Genomic DNA, 18,544 nt, shown 5'->3' on the forward strand with positions numbered 1-18,544 from the left:
AAGTGACGGGTGGGATGTTACAGCATTTACTGAACTCTTCGTCGGCGTCTGGGACAACTTGGTAGCAAACACGAAATGATATCTTGGCTTTCAGCAACAATGTTAAAGTTCTCAGTACCCATTGTTGGGCTTCTTAGGAATGCAGTATAATGAGGAGACAAAAGTCATGGGATACCTCATTACGGCGTTTCGGACCTCCTCTTGCTCATGGTACTGCAGCGACTCGACGTGGCATTGACTCGACAAGACGTTGGAAGTCCCCTGAAGGAATACTGGACCACGACGCCTCCATAGCTGTCCGTAACTGCGGAAGTGTTACTGGTGCAGGATTTTCTGCACGGACTGGCCTCTCGTTATGTCCCATAAACGTTCGATGGGATTCATGTCGGGCGGTCCGGATGGGAAAACCATTCTCTCGAATCAACCAGAATATTCTTCAAACCAGTTGCAAACAATTGCGACATAGTGACATGGTACATTGTTATCCGTAAAAATGAATCGTTGTTTCGGAACGCGAAGTCAATGAATGGCTGCTGATGGTCTCCAAGTAGCCGCACATCCAGGACCCAGCTCACAGCCCATACTATTATGGAGTCACCACCAATTTGTACAGTGCTTTGTTGACAACCTGTGCCTGAGGGTTCATGGGGTCTGTGGTACACTTGAACTCTACCATCAGCTCTCCAACTGAAACCAGGACTCATCTCACCACGCCACGGTTTTCCAGTCTGTAGGGTCCAACCGCTATGGTCACGAGCCCGAAAGGCGCTGCGAGAGATGTACTGTTAGCAAAGCCACTCGCGTCGGTTGTTCACTGCCGTAGCCCATTAGCGCCAAATTTCCCCGTACTGTCCTAACGGATACTGTCGTCGTATGTCCCACGCTGACTTCTGCGGTTATTTCACGCAGTATTCTACACTCCTGGAAATGGAAAAAAGAACACATTGACACCGGTGTGTCAGACCCACCATACTTGCTCCGGACACTGCGAGAGGGCTGTACAAGCAATGATCACACGCACGGCACAGCGGACACACCAGGAACCGCGGTGTTGGCCGTCGAATGGCGCTAGCTGCGCAGCATTTGTGCACCGCTGCCGTCAGTGTCAGCCAGTTTGCCGTGGCTCCATTGCAGTCTTGAACACTGGTAGCATGCCGCGACAGCGTGGACGTGAACCGTATGTGCAGTTGACGGACTTTGAGCGAGGGCGTATAGTGGGCATGCGGGAGGCCGGGTGGATGTACCGCCGAATTGCTCAACACGTGGGGCGTGAGGTCTCCACAGTACATCGATGTTGTCGCCAGTGGTCGGCGGAAGGTGCACGTGCCCGTCGACCTGGGACCGGACCGCAGCGACGCACGGATGCACGCCAAGACCGTAGGATCCTACGCAGTGCCGTAGGGGACCGCACCGCCACTTCCCAGCAAATTAGGGACACTGTTGCTCCTGGGGTATCGGCGAGGACCATTCGCAACCGTCTCCATGAAGCTGGGCTACGGTCCCGCACACCGTTAGGCCGTCTTCCGCTCACACCCCAACATCGTGCAGCCCGCCTCCAGTGGTGTCGCGACAGGCGTGAATGGAGGGACGAATGGAGACGTGTCGTCTTCAGCGATGAGAGTCGCTTCTGCCTTGGTGCCAATGATGGTCGTATGCGTGTTTGGCGCCGAGCAGATGAGCGCCACAATCAGGACTGCATACGACCGAGGCACACAGGGCCAACACCCGGCATCATGGTGTGGGGAGCGATCTCCTACACTGGCCGTACACCACTGGTCATCGTCGAGGGGACACTGAATAGTGCACGGTACATGCAAACCGTCATCGAACCCATCGTTCTACCATTCCTAGACCGGCAAGGGAACTTGCTGTTCCAACAGGACAATGCACGTCCGCATGTATCCCGTGCCACCCAACGTGCTCTAGAAGGTGTAAGTCAACTACCCTGGCCAGCAAGATCTCCGGATCTGTCCCCCATTGAGCATGTTTGGGACTGAATGAAGCGTCGTCTCACGCGGTCTGCACGTCCAGCACGAACGCTGGTCCAACTGAGGCGCCAGGTGGAAATGGCATGGCAAGCCGTTCCACAGGACTACATCCAGCATCTCTACGATCGTCTCCATGGGAGAATAGCAGCCTGCATTGCTGCGAAAGGTGGATATACACTGTACTAGTGCCGACATTGTGCATGCTCTGTTGCCTGTGTCTATGTGCCTGTGGTTCTGTCAGTGTGATCATGTGATGTATCTGACCCCAGGAATGTGTCAATAAAGTTTCCCCTTCCTGGGACAATGAATTGACGGTGTTCTTATTTCAATTTCCAGTAGTGTATGTCTGTTGGCACTGACAACTCTACGCAAAATCTGCTGCTCTCGTTCATTAGGTGAAGGCCATCAGCCACTGTGTTGTCCGTGCTGAGAAGTAATTACTGAAACGTGCAGTTCTTGGTACAGTATTGACACTGTGGATCTCGGATCTAACGATTTCCGAAATGGAATTTCCCATGCGTCTAGCCCCAATTACCATTTCGCGTTCAAAGTATGTTCATTCCCGTCGTGCGGCCGTAATTACTTCCGTAACCTTTTCACGTGAATCACTTGAGCACAAACGACAGCTCCGCCAAAGCAATGCTGTTTTGTACCTTGTCTACGCGATGTTACCGGCATCTGTAAGTTCGTATCGCTGCCCCATGACTTTCGCACCTCAGTGTGTTCAACACTCTGAAATAACAGACACATTACAGCCTAAATACTTCCTTCCCTGTCTGTGCCGAGTGTTAGTGCACGAGTGCCAAAAACAGAGGATCTAAAGCCAAATCGCAGAGCTGAATAGCGAAATCCTCCAGTAGGGTGATCCAGTGGTATACGCGTCCATTAAGGGACGAATTTTGTTGGCGTTTATATAAATCATTAAAACTGTTGAATTTCTTTGTCGTTTAAATTAAATTCAAAGAACTGAAACATAAAAACAAAACAAAAATGTATTACAAACCCATTGCAGAAATGGTGACGTTATTCTAACATCGAGGTCAGAAAAATGTGTTGCAAAGGGTTGAAGGGTGTGGGTAGACAAATATGTGAGTCCGTTGGGTACTAACTATGGAGATGAAGGTAGGTGTAGGGGCGACTTGTGGCATTACACAGGATGAAGAGCAGTCCGGTGCGTGGGTAGAGCCGTACAATCAAGAGAGATGAACAGAGGGAACAGCGAGAGGAGAGCCGTGATATGAAATGTGATATGTGGGGCGGAGTAGTATTTCGTAGTATGGACAGATATCGGTGCCGATTTCAGCGTCTGTGACAGGAAGACGTTTGAACTTGCGTTGGATTAGGGTATTGAGTGCTGTAGGTGTAGAGACGGCGCCATGTTTTGGTAAAAGGCGGGACAGCATACCAGGATTGGTGATGAGAGGGCAAAACAAGGGTTGTTGGAATCTAACTTGTGGGTAGCCTCCTTTCTGTTTAGGTTAAGACGGGTGGAAATTTGATGAGATGTGGTACAGCACGGCGAATGCATATCCTTCCGACTGGCTACTCGCTGCAGGTGAGAGCACCACCTGACGTTTCGCGAGCACCTGTCTTTGTGGGCGACTGAGCAGAGTCGACAGCGACGTCTGAATCTGATCCTTAGTTGCCGTTATGCTGGGATACAAGACAAGTAGAGGATCAAACAGGCAAAAAGACAAGCCCTAGTATAAATCCTTGGATAATACCATAGATTTTAATTGAAGAAAGGAGAAAAAACAAAATGCAGCAAATGATACAGGCGAAAGGGTATGCAGACAGTTGAGAAATGAGGTTCACAAAAAGTAAGAGTGGCTAGAAGAGAAATGCAAATCTGAAGAAGGATGCGTGAATATGAGAAAAATAGATACAGCCTGTAGGAATATTTAGGAGATCTTTGGAGAAGGGAAAAGTATGGTAACAAGCAAGTACTACGCTAAGAATGGAAGCGTAAAAGGTGGAAGACATACATAGATAGGCTATACAAAGGCAACTAACTTGAAGACATCGTTATAAAAAGGAGGAGGAAATAGAGGAAGAGGAGAAGGCAGCTGTGATATCGCAAGAAGAATTAGACATGGGCGCTGAAAGACTAGAGTGGAAGACACACCCTTAGAATCATGAAAATCTTTGGGAGAACTGGCTCTGATAAAACCATTACACATAGCACGCAAGACATACTAGACAGATGAGATATCCTCAGATTTCAAGAATAAAACAACAGTTCCAATTACAGAGAAGACAGGTACACGCAGATGTGAATACTACAGAATACCATGTTACTAAGTCACAGTTACAACCCACTGACACAAGTTATTGACAGAAGGGGGCAAAAGACTGCTAGGTCAGCTTCAGTTTCGGAGGAATGTAGGAACACATGAACCAACACTGACCCTAATACATTTGTTAGTTCTACGTGACGATGCCATTACGGCTTTATCGCATTAGGTTCAAACGGCTCTGAGCACTATGGGACTTAACTTCTGAGGTCATCAGTCCCCTAGAACGTAGAACTACTTAAACCTAACTAACCTAAGGACATCACACACATCCATGCTAGAGGCAGGATTCGAACCTGCGACCGTAGCGGTCATGCGGTTCCAGACTGTAGCGCCTAGAACCGCTAGGCCACTCCGGCCGGCTTATCGCATTAGGACACGGTGTAGAACAGCTACTTTATCTGTACATTCCCCAGTTTGTATGAAAGTATATCGTGATAAGAAATGCTGTATTGTTTTGGAAGATAGATTGCCCACTAGATGTATATTATTTTTTTATATTGTAGATCTGAAGATGGTCATTACTGACTGAAACCGGTCATGGTCGAAGGACTTTATATTGTGATCAGAGAGCAGAATAAACAAACATTTCATTTCGTAGGAGATAGACTTGAGAAAGGTAAATTGTATTCACAGTAATTGTAGATTTATGAAAGCTTCTGATAATGTTAAATGACATACAGTCTGAAGGTAGCAGGCATAAATACAGAGTGGAAGGTCATCTGCAACTTGTACAGAAATCAAACTGCAGTTATAAGCGTAGAAGGACATGAAGGGAAGCAGTACTACCAAAAGGTAATGTGCGACGTGGTTGCAACCTATCCCTCTTGTTATTCAACCTATACATTGACCAAACAGTAAAATAAAACCTAAGGAACAATCTGAAAAGAGAATTATAGGCCAAATAAAAGAAACAAAAGCGTAGCTTTTGTCAGACACGATGAAGGATTTGGAAGATCAGTTGAGCAAAATTCGTAGCAAACAGGTTACAAGATGTACAACAACGAAAGTAAAAAGAGGCTAATGGAGAGCAGTCGATTTAAATCAGGTGATGCTGAGAGAATTAGTGACACTGAAAGTCGTATATGCTATTTGAGTAGTAGAATAATAGATGATTGCTGAGGTAGAGAGGATATAAAAGGCAGAATGCAACCAGCGTGAAAACAATTCTGAAAAAGATGAATTTTTTGAGATGAGATGTAAATTTCAGTGTCAAGAAAATGTTTTTGAAAGTTTAGAGTATAGCCTTGTACGAATGTGAGACATGGATGGTAAGAGTTCAGACAAGAAGAGAATATAAACATCTAAAATTTGATATCGAGACTTGCTTGAACACTTCATTTTATGTGTGGCTCGCGCACACGAGTGCAGAGAACGTGTGAGAAATTAAGAAAAACCTATCACTCCGTCTAAATCTGACAGTTTCAGAGAACATGAGAAGAAATAGCAATGAGGTACTTAGTTTAAACTCATGTTATACGTGAACATACTTGCGATAAGTGTTGTAATACGATACTTATGCGGTGCATTTTCCTTACCTTGTTTCATTTGCTTTTTATGTAGTACGAAGTAGTGACCGACGTTGGCATCGTCTGCGATCGAAACGACACGAGAACGCTGTACATCTCTAAGTCACCTACTTTCCTCTGTGTACACTAATATACTTACAAGTACACGAGGGTTTCACATTCTCTTTCTGGAACACATTGTTCCAAAGTTAAATTAAAAATAGTTCTAAACACCCTCACTTGGTTTCCCTTGGTTGCAAGGTAAATGCCGGAAGTGAAATTTTTTCCGATGTATTGGCAGTTGCTACACTTATTAACCCACTATATTTCGTTAGTATCTGGCTGAAAAGATTGACTCTGCACTTCGAACAGCCCACTGTACCTTTGGGGGGGGGGGGGGTATAAAATGAAATAATAATATTTTGAAAACACTGCTGAGAACAGAAAACAGAGTATTTCAATATAACAGTTTGATTATTTACTGAACACGCAACATGTATAACACACATTTAACGGAAAAATGAACTGTGTAATTCCGATATAATTTTATTTCTAATACAGCGCAGCAAGTATTCACTAGTACTCATGGGATGAAAATTTTATTTCCTTCTACAGAATTGGGTATCTGCGTTTCAGATGTACCTGGTTTTCAGAATAAATTCCGCTGAAGATGGTTCGGTACGACTGAAAAATGTTGTAACGTTGTTGCTTTAATTTGCTATGTAAGCTGAACTGACAGACAATAAAAGCGGGTTAAAAGCTGTGACCTGTCTGGGGAAGTTAATCTTGCATTACTGAGCAACTGGTTCACCAGGTATCCAGTTTAGCTTACCAAATTCCCAACCAGACTAACATGAATTATAATCTTTTAATAGGCATACGATAACCGGTGATATATATATATATATATATATATATATATATATATATATATATATATATATATATATATATATATATATATATATATATATATGAGAATTTAAATAAAAAGAAATAAATCAGTTTATATTTGGAAATTTATTTTAACATTGATCATTAAAATTTCAGTATATTAAACGTGAGTCATAACTAAGCTGGTGCCTTATTTAGGACTGTGAAAATGTGGGTTTGTAATCTTACGGAACACATCAAATATGGAGCCAAGATTGGGAGGCTGCATACAACACTGCATTCATAAAATAACACACGAAGAACGTTGAAACATATGCAAGAGGAAATTAAACACAACCAACCGATTCAATTTTCACCCAAAGAAGTTATGTTCGTAGCACAATCCTGTCCGTCAGGTAATTACCACACACTGGTATACTAAATTCATACTAACTCTCTGTGAAATCTTCCCAAAAAGAATAGCTGAGGGCTACTTTGATGATTACACCACATGCTTCACGTGGTCAACTTGGTTTACACAAAGTGTGTAACTCCACAATAATTTTGATAATTGAAATAAATTAGATCGAAAAGCAATTTACAAAAGAAAAACCTCGAACTGGTTACTAACGTCTTACTATTAACCTGATGGGTCAAACAATTGTATAAGCACGTGGTAGTGGTCTCACAAAGTACACCCCACGTGGGTTGAACATAAAGAAAAGTTGCTATATTGAAAAATATTGTCAAGACGAGATGTTATAATCTCACGACCACTCGCATTTAAGATTGATGATCTTAGTTAGTTACTGATCAACACGTGGTCCCACTTTACTCACAAAGTAGTAACAAAGCAAATACCGGAAGATATTCTGAACTTCACACTCGAATTACACTGCGTTGCAATTTAAGATAACATTAGATATTTTAGAGCTAAACCTGAAATAAAGGTGATTAAATTTTCAGTTAGGCTGAACTTAAGAAATCCATTGTCTTATGGACTTAGCAGACACGCGCTTAGCCGGAGATCTTACCACTTCAGGCGCTCGCCACAGACAGACTGACTTGGTCCCTTCCTGAGGGTGGCTCCCCACTGCAAACGGAAGTGGCCAGAGGGGCCGCTTCCTATACCAACATGACAAGGGACAGACAGGACCATACTAAGGATAGAAACCTCTTTGCTTTTAGAAAGTGTAGCTACCTGTTCCGACGTTGGTCCTACTGTTCTCTAGCAGACAGGCTTGTCTGCTACCCTCAAGCATGCAACTAGAAATACATTTGCTCATTCATCCTCTCACACAGAAGGGAAGGGGGATGACAGTATCTTATCATATACAGTATATAAAAGAAAGCGGATGTAGGTTCCGTATGAGACTGTGTGACATGAATTACATATAAACTGTGTTTTAAAGTGTAGTAGTGTGATAGATCGTTCTTGTTTATGTGTAAAAGTAACACGCTCCACTACTCAGTCTCCTCCCAGATAGTCAGAAACGCCACAGTAAATTTAGAAGAGGAATTTATGCCGTAAATGACAACAGATTTAAGAAATCAACATGAGAGGAATCCAACAGAGACCTTTCAATGTTTCTCAGATACATGCATATTCTGACAGCATTTTGGACAGCAGCTAATACATTTATGAGCAATGATGATGACGCTTATACAATTACCATATTTTCCATCACATATGCTTCACTTTTATTCTGTCAGATTTGTTTCATCACTTCCTAAAGTCATTACAAGAGCTGAACACAACAATGGCTATCATGATTCCTACATAATATTTTGGTACTTACTTTTTGTTACATGGGTCCAGAAAATTCCTTTTAACACTCTTGTCGCACACAGAGGGTTATGTATCATTACTGAAACCATTTATGTCATTCTATCCCATCGCGTCTACATGATGCTGTTTGTAATTTTTATTTTTTCCCCAGTGGATTTTGATATCTTAAGACTCTGCTTCCTACAAAGAATTAAGTTGATGTCAACATTCGAATGCACCACAAACGAAAGGTGTATGGAGACATTGTGATTAACTTTACGTATTACTTGTGACAAATAACCCTGATTATGGACGGACTCTCGTATATTATGTTATATTCAGTATGACTTTTGCATACACCGATAGTCATGGACCTTTACTGTAAGTGTAATGGTATTCTCACTTTAAAACGTGATCGTCATACATTGTAAATGTGAGCGTTTTCTACATTCCGTATAAACTTATACATCGTGATTTTATATGTATGCTATGCTGTTGATAGTAAACAACTACACCGATGTTCATGTCAGCCGATAGATATCGTCACATGCTATACTTATTACACATATGATATGTTTACGTCAGATAAGAGTCCGCTTCTGGATTGATACGCATGTAAAACTATTTATTCTCACACCATGTTACATTTTGTCACACGAACAAAATAAGACCTTACTGTCAAAACATACATTTACAGAAATTACACTCCAGATCGTACACCTGCCTTGACTGGGCGAAGTATGTAGACCATCGTACTTAATCACAAGTAGCCTATTATGTTACAAATAGTGTCTCTATCCCACATGAGTAGACCTTTTAACACGTGTTTCAATTTTAAATTGTAACCAAAACAACTATAAATGTTCTATTATACATAAGAGTTATACAGTCCTCAACACTCAAGATCCCTATATAGTTATAATATAGGCTATTTGGTTCTCCACAAAAAGAGTTGTTAGAAGAGTTACACTTTCTGTGGTTGATGTCTTCACTATTTGGATGCTTCGTTTTGTACAATATGTCGCATAATATGTTTGCTTTACCTCGGACCCTGAATATGGTGAACTGACCCACCCAAAGCCGTCCGTAAATAAACGAAAATTAATACACGCAGCTGAAGGCATCATCAATATTGCACAAAAAATCTTTTGGTTTTTCAAAAAGTCGTGACATTACAGTTAGGCTGATCTCGAATTGGTTGTACACTGAGTAGGTAAACTTCGTCATTTTATAGGAAAGACTTCTGTATTTTGATGCCTCATATGCTATTGCATACACAGCACTATAGTATTTTGATAAAGACGAAAACATGTTGGTGTGATGGTTTAGAGAACCATCCCATCATATTAGCGAAACTCCAAAAACTGTAAATGAAGGCACTATGTAGATTTCAGTGTCGCAGTTCCCATGTACGAGTGTAGCGCCTCAGAACATCGTTACAGCGCTTAATTTCAACGACATACAGAAATGAAAGCATTTTTAGAACTCTTCTAAATTGAAATAAAGTAGGTTTGTCGCACTTTTTGATTTCTCGAGACCAGCTAGTGCTGAAACGTTGTTTTCGTTAGTGCTGGAACGTTGTTTTCTAAATAAGAAACCCTCAGTCTTCACCGTCACGCATTACTTCGCAACGTTCTTACATCCTTCTCCTAGTCAAGCAATGAAATCTACTAAGGAAAGAGAACTGTGCATGACGCTTGAAAATTGATTCACATTGCTTTGTTTACAGTGATATGACATCAGGTAAAAACATCCATCTAATGGGGTAAATTATTCAGAAATCGATTTGAACCTGGAATATTTCGGAAAGCCATCTTCGCACCAGGTCATAACTCAAATCAATAAGCGTGCTCTTTGCGAAGCTCTACGAACAATGGAACCTGTTTCCCTGGATACGTCTCGCCATCAGTTCGGCAACACGCCAGGAAGAGTTTTAGTTGTCATAGGCGCGAAGCACCTGGAAAACCCACATTAAACGCAAATTCATGAGGTGGGCTAACGGGGAAAATTTGGACTGCTATTCCAGGTATGAGTCTTGGCATTTTTGATAAACACATTTCAGTAAATTTAAGATTTTTTTTTCTGTCCTACGAACTTCAGATCGAAACATTTTCATTGTTTACGTGACTGTATATTTAACTTTGCGCTTTCATTACAAAAACTTATTGTTAAACGATAATATGTACGAACCGCTCTGTGTATCTCTTAAAGACTTTTTAATTAGGAGCTTCTCACATGTCCTATTTACTTGCGTTATCGCTTCTGTTAAAGCTTCCGAGGCTCTTTTTTTATTTTAGCTCGGACTAACTTAATAGCTCACTGTCTAGAAGTTGGTATTTTGGTAAACTGAGCGCTGTACAATTGATAATAACGAGTGGAAAAATCCTCATTTCGGAAAATGTTGCCAGTAATACGAAATAGCTTTTCCTGGAAATCAACAGAAAGCCATAGCAACATTTTTAACAACAAAGTTTACTGGCAATACAAAAACAGTATTAGTATAACTGACATTGTTTAGTTGTGCAGGTTGCTTTTTTTTTAATTTGAAGATTATTACCACGCTATTCTGTGCATTTCTGCAATACCCACATCACATTGCTAGATATATTTTCAGTGTTTTTGTGTTTCCTCTTGGCCGTTGCTTCTACCTCACTTGGTACATTCAAAAACTCCAGTGCTTTTTTGTTTCTAAGTTCCGTTAGTGACTAGCTTGTTATTTTCAGAAACACAATCGCGATTGTAGACTGTAGGAACAAACTATGTTGAAAGTGAACACCGGCTAAAGCCTTTGATTGCGATAACTATCTTCCTTTTCCTACGCTTCATCTTCAACGATTGTGATTAAACCTGCAAATTATTAAATGATGTAGGCTCCTGTAAGAGCTAATACGTATTACATGCGACTGGAATAGGAAAGACACGAAGTGATAGGGGTACTCTAAGTACCCTCCACTAGTCACCATAAGGTGGCTTGTGAAGTATGTATATTCAGATGTACGAGGGTGGGTCAAAAAGTTACGCCTCGTGTGTTAAAAAATTAAATAATGAACATATAACTGCGGAATTAGTACAGATCATTGCCTGAAATGACATCTTACAAAAAATGGTTCAAATGGCTCTGAGCACTATGGGACTGAACATCTTAGGTCATCAGTCCCCTAGAACTTAGAACTACTTAAACCTAACTAACCTAAGCACATCACACACATCCATGCCCGAGGCAGGATTCGAACCTGCGACCGTAGCAGTCACGCGGTTCCGGACTGAAGCGCCTAGAACCGCACGGCCACCGCGGCCGGCTGACATCTTACACAATACTGCAATTCAACGCAGTCATCATGTATTTGTACACATTTGCGGCATCGTTGAACCCAAGCATCAAAACCAGATTGCAAAAAATACATGATCTTGCTTTTTGACCCATGATTTTAAAGCTGTTTTAAACTCACAAAAGTCATTGGACCTATAACTACGTAGATTGTCTTTCATAGCTGCAAACAGGAAGAAGTTGGACGGAGCCGAATCAGGACTGTAGGGCGCATGGGGTACCATTGAACAGTTCTGTTTTTGAAATCGCTTGGGTGGTGAAAAATGAAATGTGGTTGCTTACATTATTCCCTCCTTAATTTCCTTAAGGAAACAGGGTACTTTATTCGCTTCATATTATGTTAAAATGAACACCCATTTCATTCGTGCACTATTTATTTGGTATACGTTTTACAGTTTGACGCAGTTAATGCCGAATACTATCTAAACAATTTACGAGTAGTTTGAACAATTTACGACATACTGATGTTTTTAAAAACAATAACAAAGAAATTGCAGCACAAAATTTTCCAAATTGCTTCGTCAAATTCAGGTACCATTTAACCCTATAATACACATTTGAAAGAGACCAAATATTTACCATATATATGTATTTTGATGACAAATGCTAGATTTATTCAATTCCACACATTAGGTATATTAACCAAAAAATATTATTACATCTTACATCTTAATTTTTAAAATATTTTTCCTAATAAAAATTTTTATTTCTCTATAATTTGCATGAAACTGCAATAAAGTTTGTCCACTGGATAAGTACGCACAGAAAAAATTAGTAAAACGCTTTGTGAACCTAAGGAATTATAAATACATAAATTAAAAAAAGAAAAAAAGAAAAAAATACAACTCTTGGGAAACTGCGAATAAAGCCATGAGTCATGTTAAACTGTGCCTCAGAACATTCCTTAAGTATAGTTCTTGTTGTTGAATTTCTTCATTTTCAACCTTTCTTTTGGTATTCCTTTTAGCCGTTCTTGCTCTTTGGTGACTTTTAGCACGAACCTTTCAGCTTCCTGCACCTGTAGTCTATCACAGAGAAGCAATTAGTCTTTCATATCAGAGTCATATTTAATGCTCAAATTTCTCAGAATTTTCTCTGTATCTATCACTCCATCATTGAAATTGTCACTGCACACTAAAGATAATCTATACCCACAACTATAAGTAGAACTTCGGCAACAAGTATTCAGTAGAACGTAAACAGACCACCTTAGCAAAGTTAAACCAAATCAGGCCAAAATTATCATTTAGAAATGCTATAGAGCAGCAGTGTTACCATTATATAAATATATCCCAAACGGAATCGCTGGCAATAAAAACTTAATAACTGTTTTGCGAAATTCTAATGGTTTCTGTAATTGAAATAAAGGTAGCGCAGCAGCGTACACGATCCTAACGATGAAATTTATAAAATAACTGTCATTTTTTATTCTAAACCCAATAACGTTTATATCAATGTAACCAGGAAAGATATTCGAATTTAATAATGTTATACAAAAATTTCTATTTTTCCATCATTCAAAAGTACCCTGTACCCTTAAGTGCGGTTGTATAGGTTTTGCTGTCGATTGTGTACGTACCTTTCTTCCCAAATAACTTAATTTCAACTCTTCGATTGGCAGCTGTGACAGAAATTGTTGACTGTCCGGTTAATCAGCGACGTCCATTTCTCTGTTACCTAACTTCTCCACCCACTTCGCACATTGCTTATGCCCACTACAGCGTCACCTTACACTATCTTCATGGATGAGGCCAAAACAGTTTTCAAATCATGGGCCAAGAAGCAAAATCCTGAATTTTTCAAAACTGGTTTTGATGCCACAGTTCAACACAGGCGCGAATGTTTACAAATGCGTGATGTCTATATTGAACGATAATATTGCGTAGAGACAGATCAGGGGATGATCTGTACTAATTCCGTTGTTGCATGTCCATTATTATTTTTTTTATGGCACGCGAGTCATTATTATTTGATCGACCCCCGTCAATGTCAGCCGCTAAAGCGGTCTCTAGACGGTCAGTACGTCTACATCTACATCTACATCCATACTCCGCAAGCCACCTGACGGTGTGTGGCGGAGGGTACCTTGAGTACCTCTATCGGTTCTCCCTTCTATTCCAGTCTCGTATTGTTCGTGGAAAGAAAGATTGTCGGTATGCCTCTGTGTGGGCTCTAATCTCTCTGATTTTATCCTCATGGTCTCTTCGCGAGATATACGTAGGAGGGAGCAATATACTGCTTGACTCTTCGGTGAAGGTATATTCTCGAAACTTCAACAAAAACCCGTACGGACCTACTGAGCGTCTCTCTTGCAGAGTCTTCCACTGGAGTTTATCTGTCATCTCCGTAACGCTTTCGCGAATACTAAACGATCCTGTAACGAAGCACGCTGCTCTCCGTTGGATCTTCTCTATCTCTTCTATCAACCCTATCTGGTACGGATCCCACATTGGTGAGCAATATTCAAGCAGTGGGCGAACAAGTGTACTGTAACCTACTTCCTTTGTTTTCGGACTGCATTTCCTTAGGATTCTTCCGAAGAATCTCAGTCTGGCATCTGCTTTACCGACGAACAACTTTATATGATCATTCCATTTTAAATCACTCCTAATGCGTACTCCCAGATAATTTATGGAATTAAGTGCTTCCAGTTGCTGACCTGCTATATTGTAGCTAAATGATAAAGGATCTTTCTTTGTATGTATTCGCAGCACATTACACTTGTCTACATTGAGATTCAATGGCCATTCCCTGCACCATGCGTCAATTCGCTGCAGATCCTCCTGCATTTCAGTACAATTTTCCATTGTTACAACCTCTCGATATACCACAGCATCATCCGCAAAAAGCCTCAGTGAACTTCCGATGCTATCCACAAGGTTATTTATATTTATTGTGAATAGCAACGGTCCTACGACACTCCCCTGCGGCACACCTGAGATCACTCTTACTTCGGAAGACTTCTCTCCATTGAGAATGACATGCTGAGTTCTGTTATCTAGGAACTCTTCAATCCAATCACACAATTGCTCCGATAGTCCATAAGCTCTTACTTTGCTCATTAAACGACTGTGGGGAACTGTATAGAACGCCTCGCGGAAGTGAAGAAACACGGCATCTACCTGGGAACCCGTGTCTATGGCCCTCTAAGTCTCGTGGACGAATAGCGCGAGCTGGGTTTGAGACGATCGTCTTTTTCGAACCCATGCTGATTCCTACAGAGTAGGCACAATAACGTTTTGGAATATTACTGACATTGTTCCTAGCCTGCTCAATAATATTGACAATGATATAGTGCAATAACACTGTGGTTAGTAATCTTGGAAGACAAGGAAGCTGTTGCTGTGACAATTGCTCTACCTTGCTGCAAGCAAACAAAAAGGTGGATGAAAATTTGGTTTAGGGCGCGTCAAATATCACTCACGAAAGCTTGTCGAGAGAACTGAGGTTGAAAGAAAAACTGTCACAATTGTCACAGATGGTAGAGTATTTCGGGGCAGGGCAGAGTATATCCGTTCTCAGTATTATTGCTCAACGTCTCAGTCTCACATGTATATCGTCAATATTATTGCGCATCAGGAAATATTGCGCAATACTATTGTCCGTCTGGGGACCACTCAGTACCGACATCACTACTGCGACTGAAGTGTTGCCTGCGTCGATTGACATCAGACACTCCGCCTTGTTTTACGACGGATGTCTGCTAACGCGAGTTAATGACATGCCGAGCTGTAGTCGTGACGTGATAAATTTCGCGGATTATCGCCCGCGGCGTTCATTATTACGCCCCCGACAGTGGGCCACAGTGCAGAGCAGAAGCGGGGGCAGGCGGCCGGTGCCGGCGGGACATAAATCTCTGGCGTGCAGCCTGCGGGGGCGGGGGCCCGCTAATCCCCTTCCGGGAGGCTGGTGGCTGGAGGCTGGAGGCGGGTGGCGCAGACCTTGACCTCCCTACGCGCTGAGCGGCGCGCACGGGCCGTGATTCAGCCGCCGCCGCCGCCGCCGCCGCCGCCGCCGCTATGAATGGCCGCCTCCGGCCCGTCTACCGCCTCTCAAGGTCACGGCCATTGTGCGCCGCCGACGGGCGCCACGTTCAATGAAATTGCGCTTGCTGCTCTTTTTCCATCGCGTACGACAGCTTTTGCATGTTACTGGACGCCTTCTGCTTCGTCATCGTAGTCATGCCGAGTCGGCAGACCGGGATCTCTCAGTCTTGTCGCAGTAGTTTCGTAAATGGCACCTCAGACCCGGCCCAACTGTCCTACGTGCGTGCTCCCATGTCAGTAACAGGCAATCCAATGGTCAGTTGCGTGTCTATTTTAATGGAAATCCTACAAAACACAACATCACCTCAAAATATTTGGATGTCAGGCTTGAGTGACCCTCGTCATCTCGATCGCACTAGGCTAACATTACAGTCAAACAGTCTTCGTGGGTTTGCCGCTTGATGACGTGCAAATTCCACAATATTTCCTCGGCTAGGTAGAACTGACGTGCCTCGGGCATGGGTGTGTGTGTTTGTCCTTAGCATAATTTAGGTTAAGTAGTCTGTAAGCTTAGGGACTGATGACCTTAGCAGTTAAGTCCCATAAGATTTTACACACATTTGAACATTTTTTTTTTTCTTAGGGACTGATGACCTTAGCAGTTAAGTCCCATCAGATTTCACACACATTCGAAGTTAGGCACCAACAAGGTTCATCCACCTGAAGATGTCGAACAGTTGCACCGAGCAAATATTGTGGAATGTGCACAATGTCATCCAGCGGCAAACCCCTGAAGACTATTTACAACATATCCAACGGAAAAACCTGGACAGCCACATTACAGCCAAATGTATTAAATGACGGCATGTTCACTCTCGGCTCTTACTGTTAATTATAATTTCCACAATTGCAATTTCGAGCTTAACTCATTTTCAAGTCGTTGATCTGCAGTGAATAACAAGCTGATTAATAAACGCTGCAGAATCCTGGTGATTGTTATATTCCCAATCCCTCAAAACTAACTGTGGGCAGACGACTTCTTTAAGATGTACCCTTCAAATGTCAGTGCTGCGCAAATGTAAGTGGATAACGCGCAGTTTTAGCCTTGGCATCGACCTTGAAGTGGAAAATATGCATAAAGCTGAATCGGACTAACGCTGGGTGACTGGAGTAATTTAGGTACTTGCATAAATTTACTGTGACTGAAAATATCTCCCTGAACACTCGTTAATTGCGTGTAACTTGATAGAATGACGGTAGGAAACGACAACATTGATTAGTTAAAACACTCAAATGTATTCACAAAACATCAATTAACGACATATAAATTCAACTATGAAAATAGTGAAAATTCTGTTTCTAAACTGAGGTATAAGTTTAAATGGATAGCAGTGTTGTATTGTATTGTATAGAACTGGGGATCTAGAAACGAGGGAGAGGCTTCGTCCGCCGCGTTGTCCTCAGTGGTTCACAACCCCACAACAGGCCACAGCAGTCCGCCCCACACCGAACCCAGGGTTACTGTGCGGTTCCGACCCCAGTGGAGCCCCCCCCCCCCCTCTAGGGGAACGTCTCACAGCAGACCGAGTGTAACCCTAATGTTTCCGTGGTAGAGTAATTATGGTGTACGCGTACGTGGAGAACGTGTTTGAGCAGCAATCGCCGACATAGTGTGAGGCGGAATAAGGGAAACCAGCCCGCATTCGCCGAGGCAAATGGAAAACCGCCTTAGAAACTATCCACAGGCTGGCCGGCACACCGGACCTCGACACTAATCAGCCGGGCGGATTGATGCCGGGGACCGGCACGGCGCGCCTTCCCGCCCTTCAGCAGTGCGTTAGACCGCACGGCTAACCGGGCGGGACATAGCAGTGTTACTTACCCATCGATTAATTTACTGCTTGCCCACTTGAGAATTCACACTCAAATAAAGTGCAACAATAATTACAATATGTACAATCGTACGAACTGGAACAGTGACTGGAAGTGGGTGACTATCCGCAATGGTTCACACATTCATATACGCGTATTTTTGAACTCGAGAACTCCTGGATTCTAGAAGTGAAACCGAATTTAACTATTCTGCCGGTGCTGCATATTATGGAGAAGTTCTACTGCGGTGTACGCTGCAGGAGTACTGGCCCTTCGTGAACATGTTGCAGACTCAACCACGATGCAACACCGAGTCGAACTGTCCTGTAAGCTACCGTCCACGGGTTCGACCCGCACACCTCCACGACCAATGCTCAAGACGATGCGGACGCCGCCGCGACCAAGTATCTAGTTCCTTCTCTCTTGGCGCTCTCTTACACCGTCTTAATTTCTTCCCGACAAACGGTGTTAGTTGCCAATTGCAAAATTGAGAAGCACTACTGCCCAGTCGCAAGGATTCCCTTCAACTAGAGAACCCCGCGAAGCAAGTGCACCTCCTTCAGACGGCAAAACACTGTCTTCTGAGCTGTGCTCACGACTTCTCATACTATTACGCTGATCGCGCGTTCTGTCCCCGTCTGTGCCATCAGCGTCGCATCTCCGGGCTGGAGAAATAAAGCAACAGCCGCTACGAGACTAGCCCTTGTTTCCTATAGCGTTCGCTTTCCACAACAGGTAGATGGCTCCCTTCAGAACAGACCCCCCAAACAGGGTAAGGAGTCCCCGTCCGTGCGCCCGGCGCCGCACTGCCCGACGACCAGACATCTGTCTGTGCAGACGTACAGGTGGACAATGGACTGCTGCCCCGCGGGGCGGGCGTTCCCGTCTCCGTTCTAAGAATCAACCACCCGGGTGGCCCGCCCTTGA

The 18,544-nt window shown here is 42.8% G+C and overlaps 1 protein-coding gene across 1 annotated transcript in view; it reads right to left on the bottom strand.

Moving 5' to 3' along the window:
* The window catches only part of LOC126088491 (translation initiation factor IF-2-like), a 68,855-nt gene that overhangs the window by 33,413 nt on the left and 16,898 nt on the right, over positions 1-18,544 (bottom strand). Inside the window, exon 3 of the mRNA XM_049906632.1 lies at positions 15,545-15,776. Coding sequence (XP_049762589.1) covers positions 15,545-15,776 — 232 coding nt within the window. The remainder of the gene's footprint in view (positions 1-15,544; positions 15,777-18,544) is intronic.

The sequence above is a fragment of the Schistocerca cancellata genome, chromosome 6 (genome assembly GCF_023864275.1).
Source record: "Schistocerca cancellata isolate TAMUIC-IGC-003103 chromosome 6, iqSchCanc2.1, whole genome shotgun sequence".
NCBI lineage: Eukaryota > Metazoa > Arthropoda > Insecta > Orthoptera > Acrididae > Schistocerca > Schistocerca cancellata.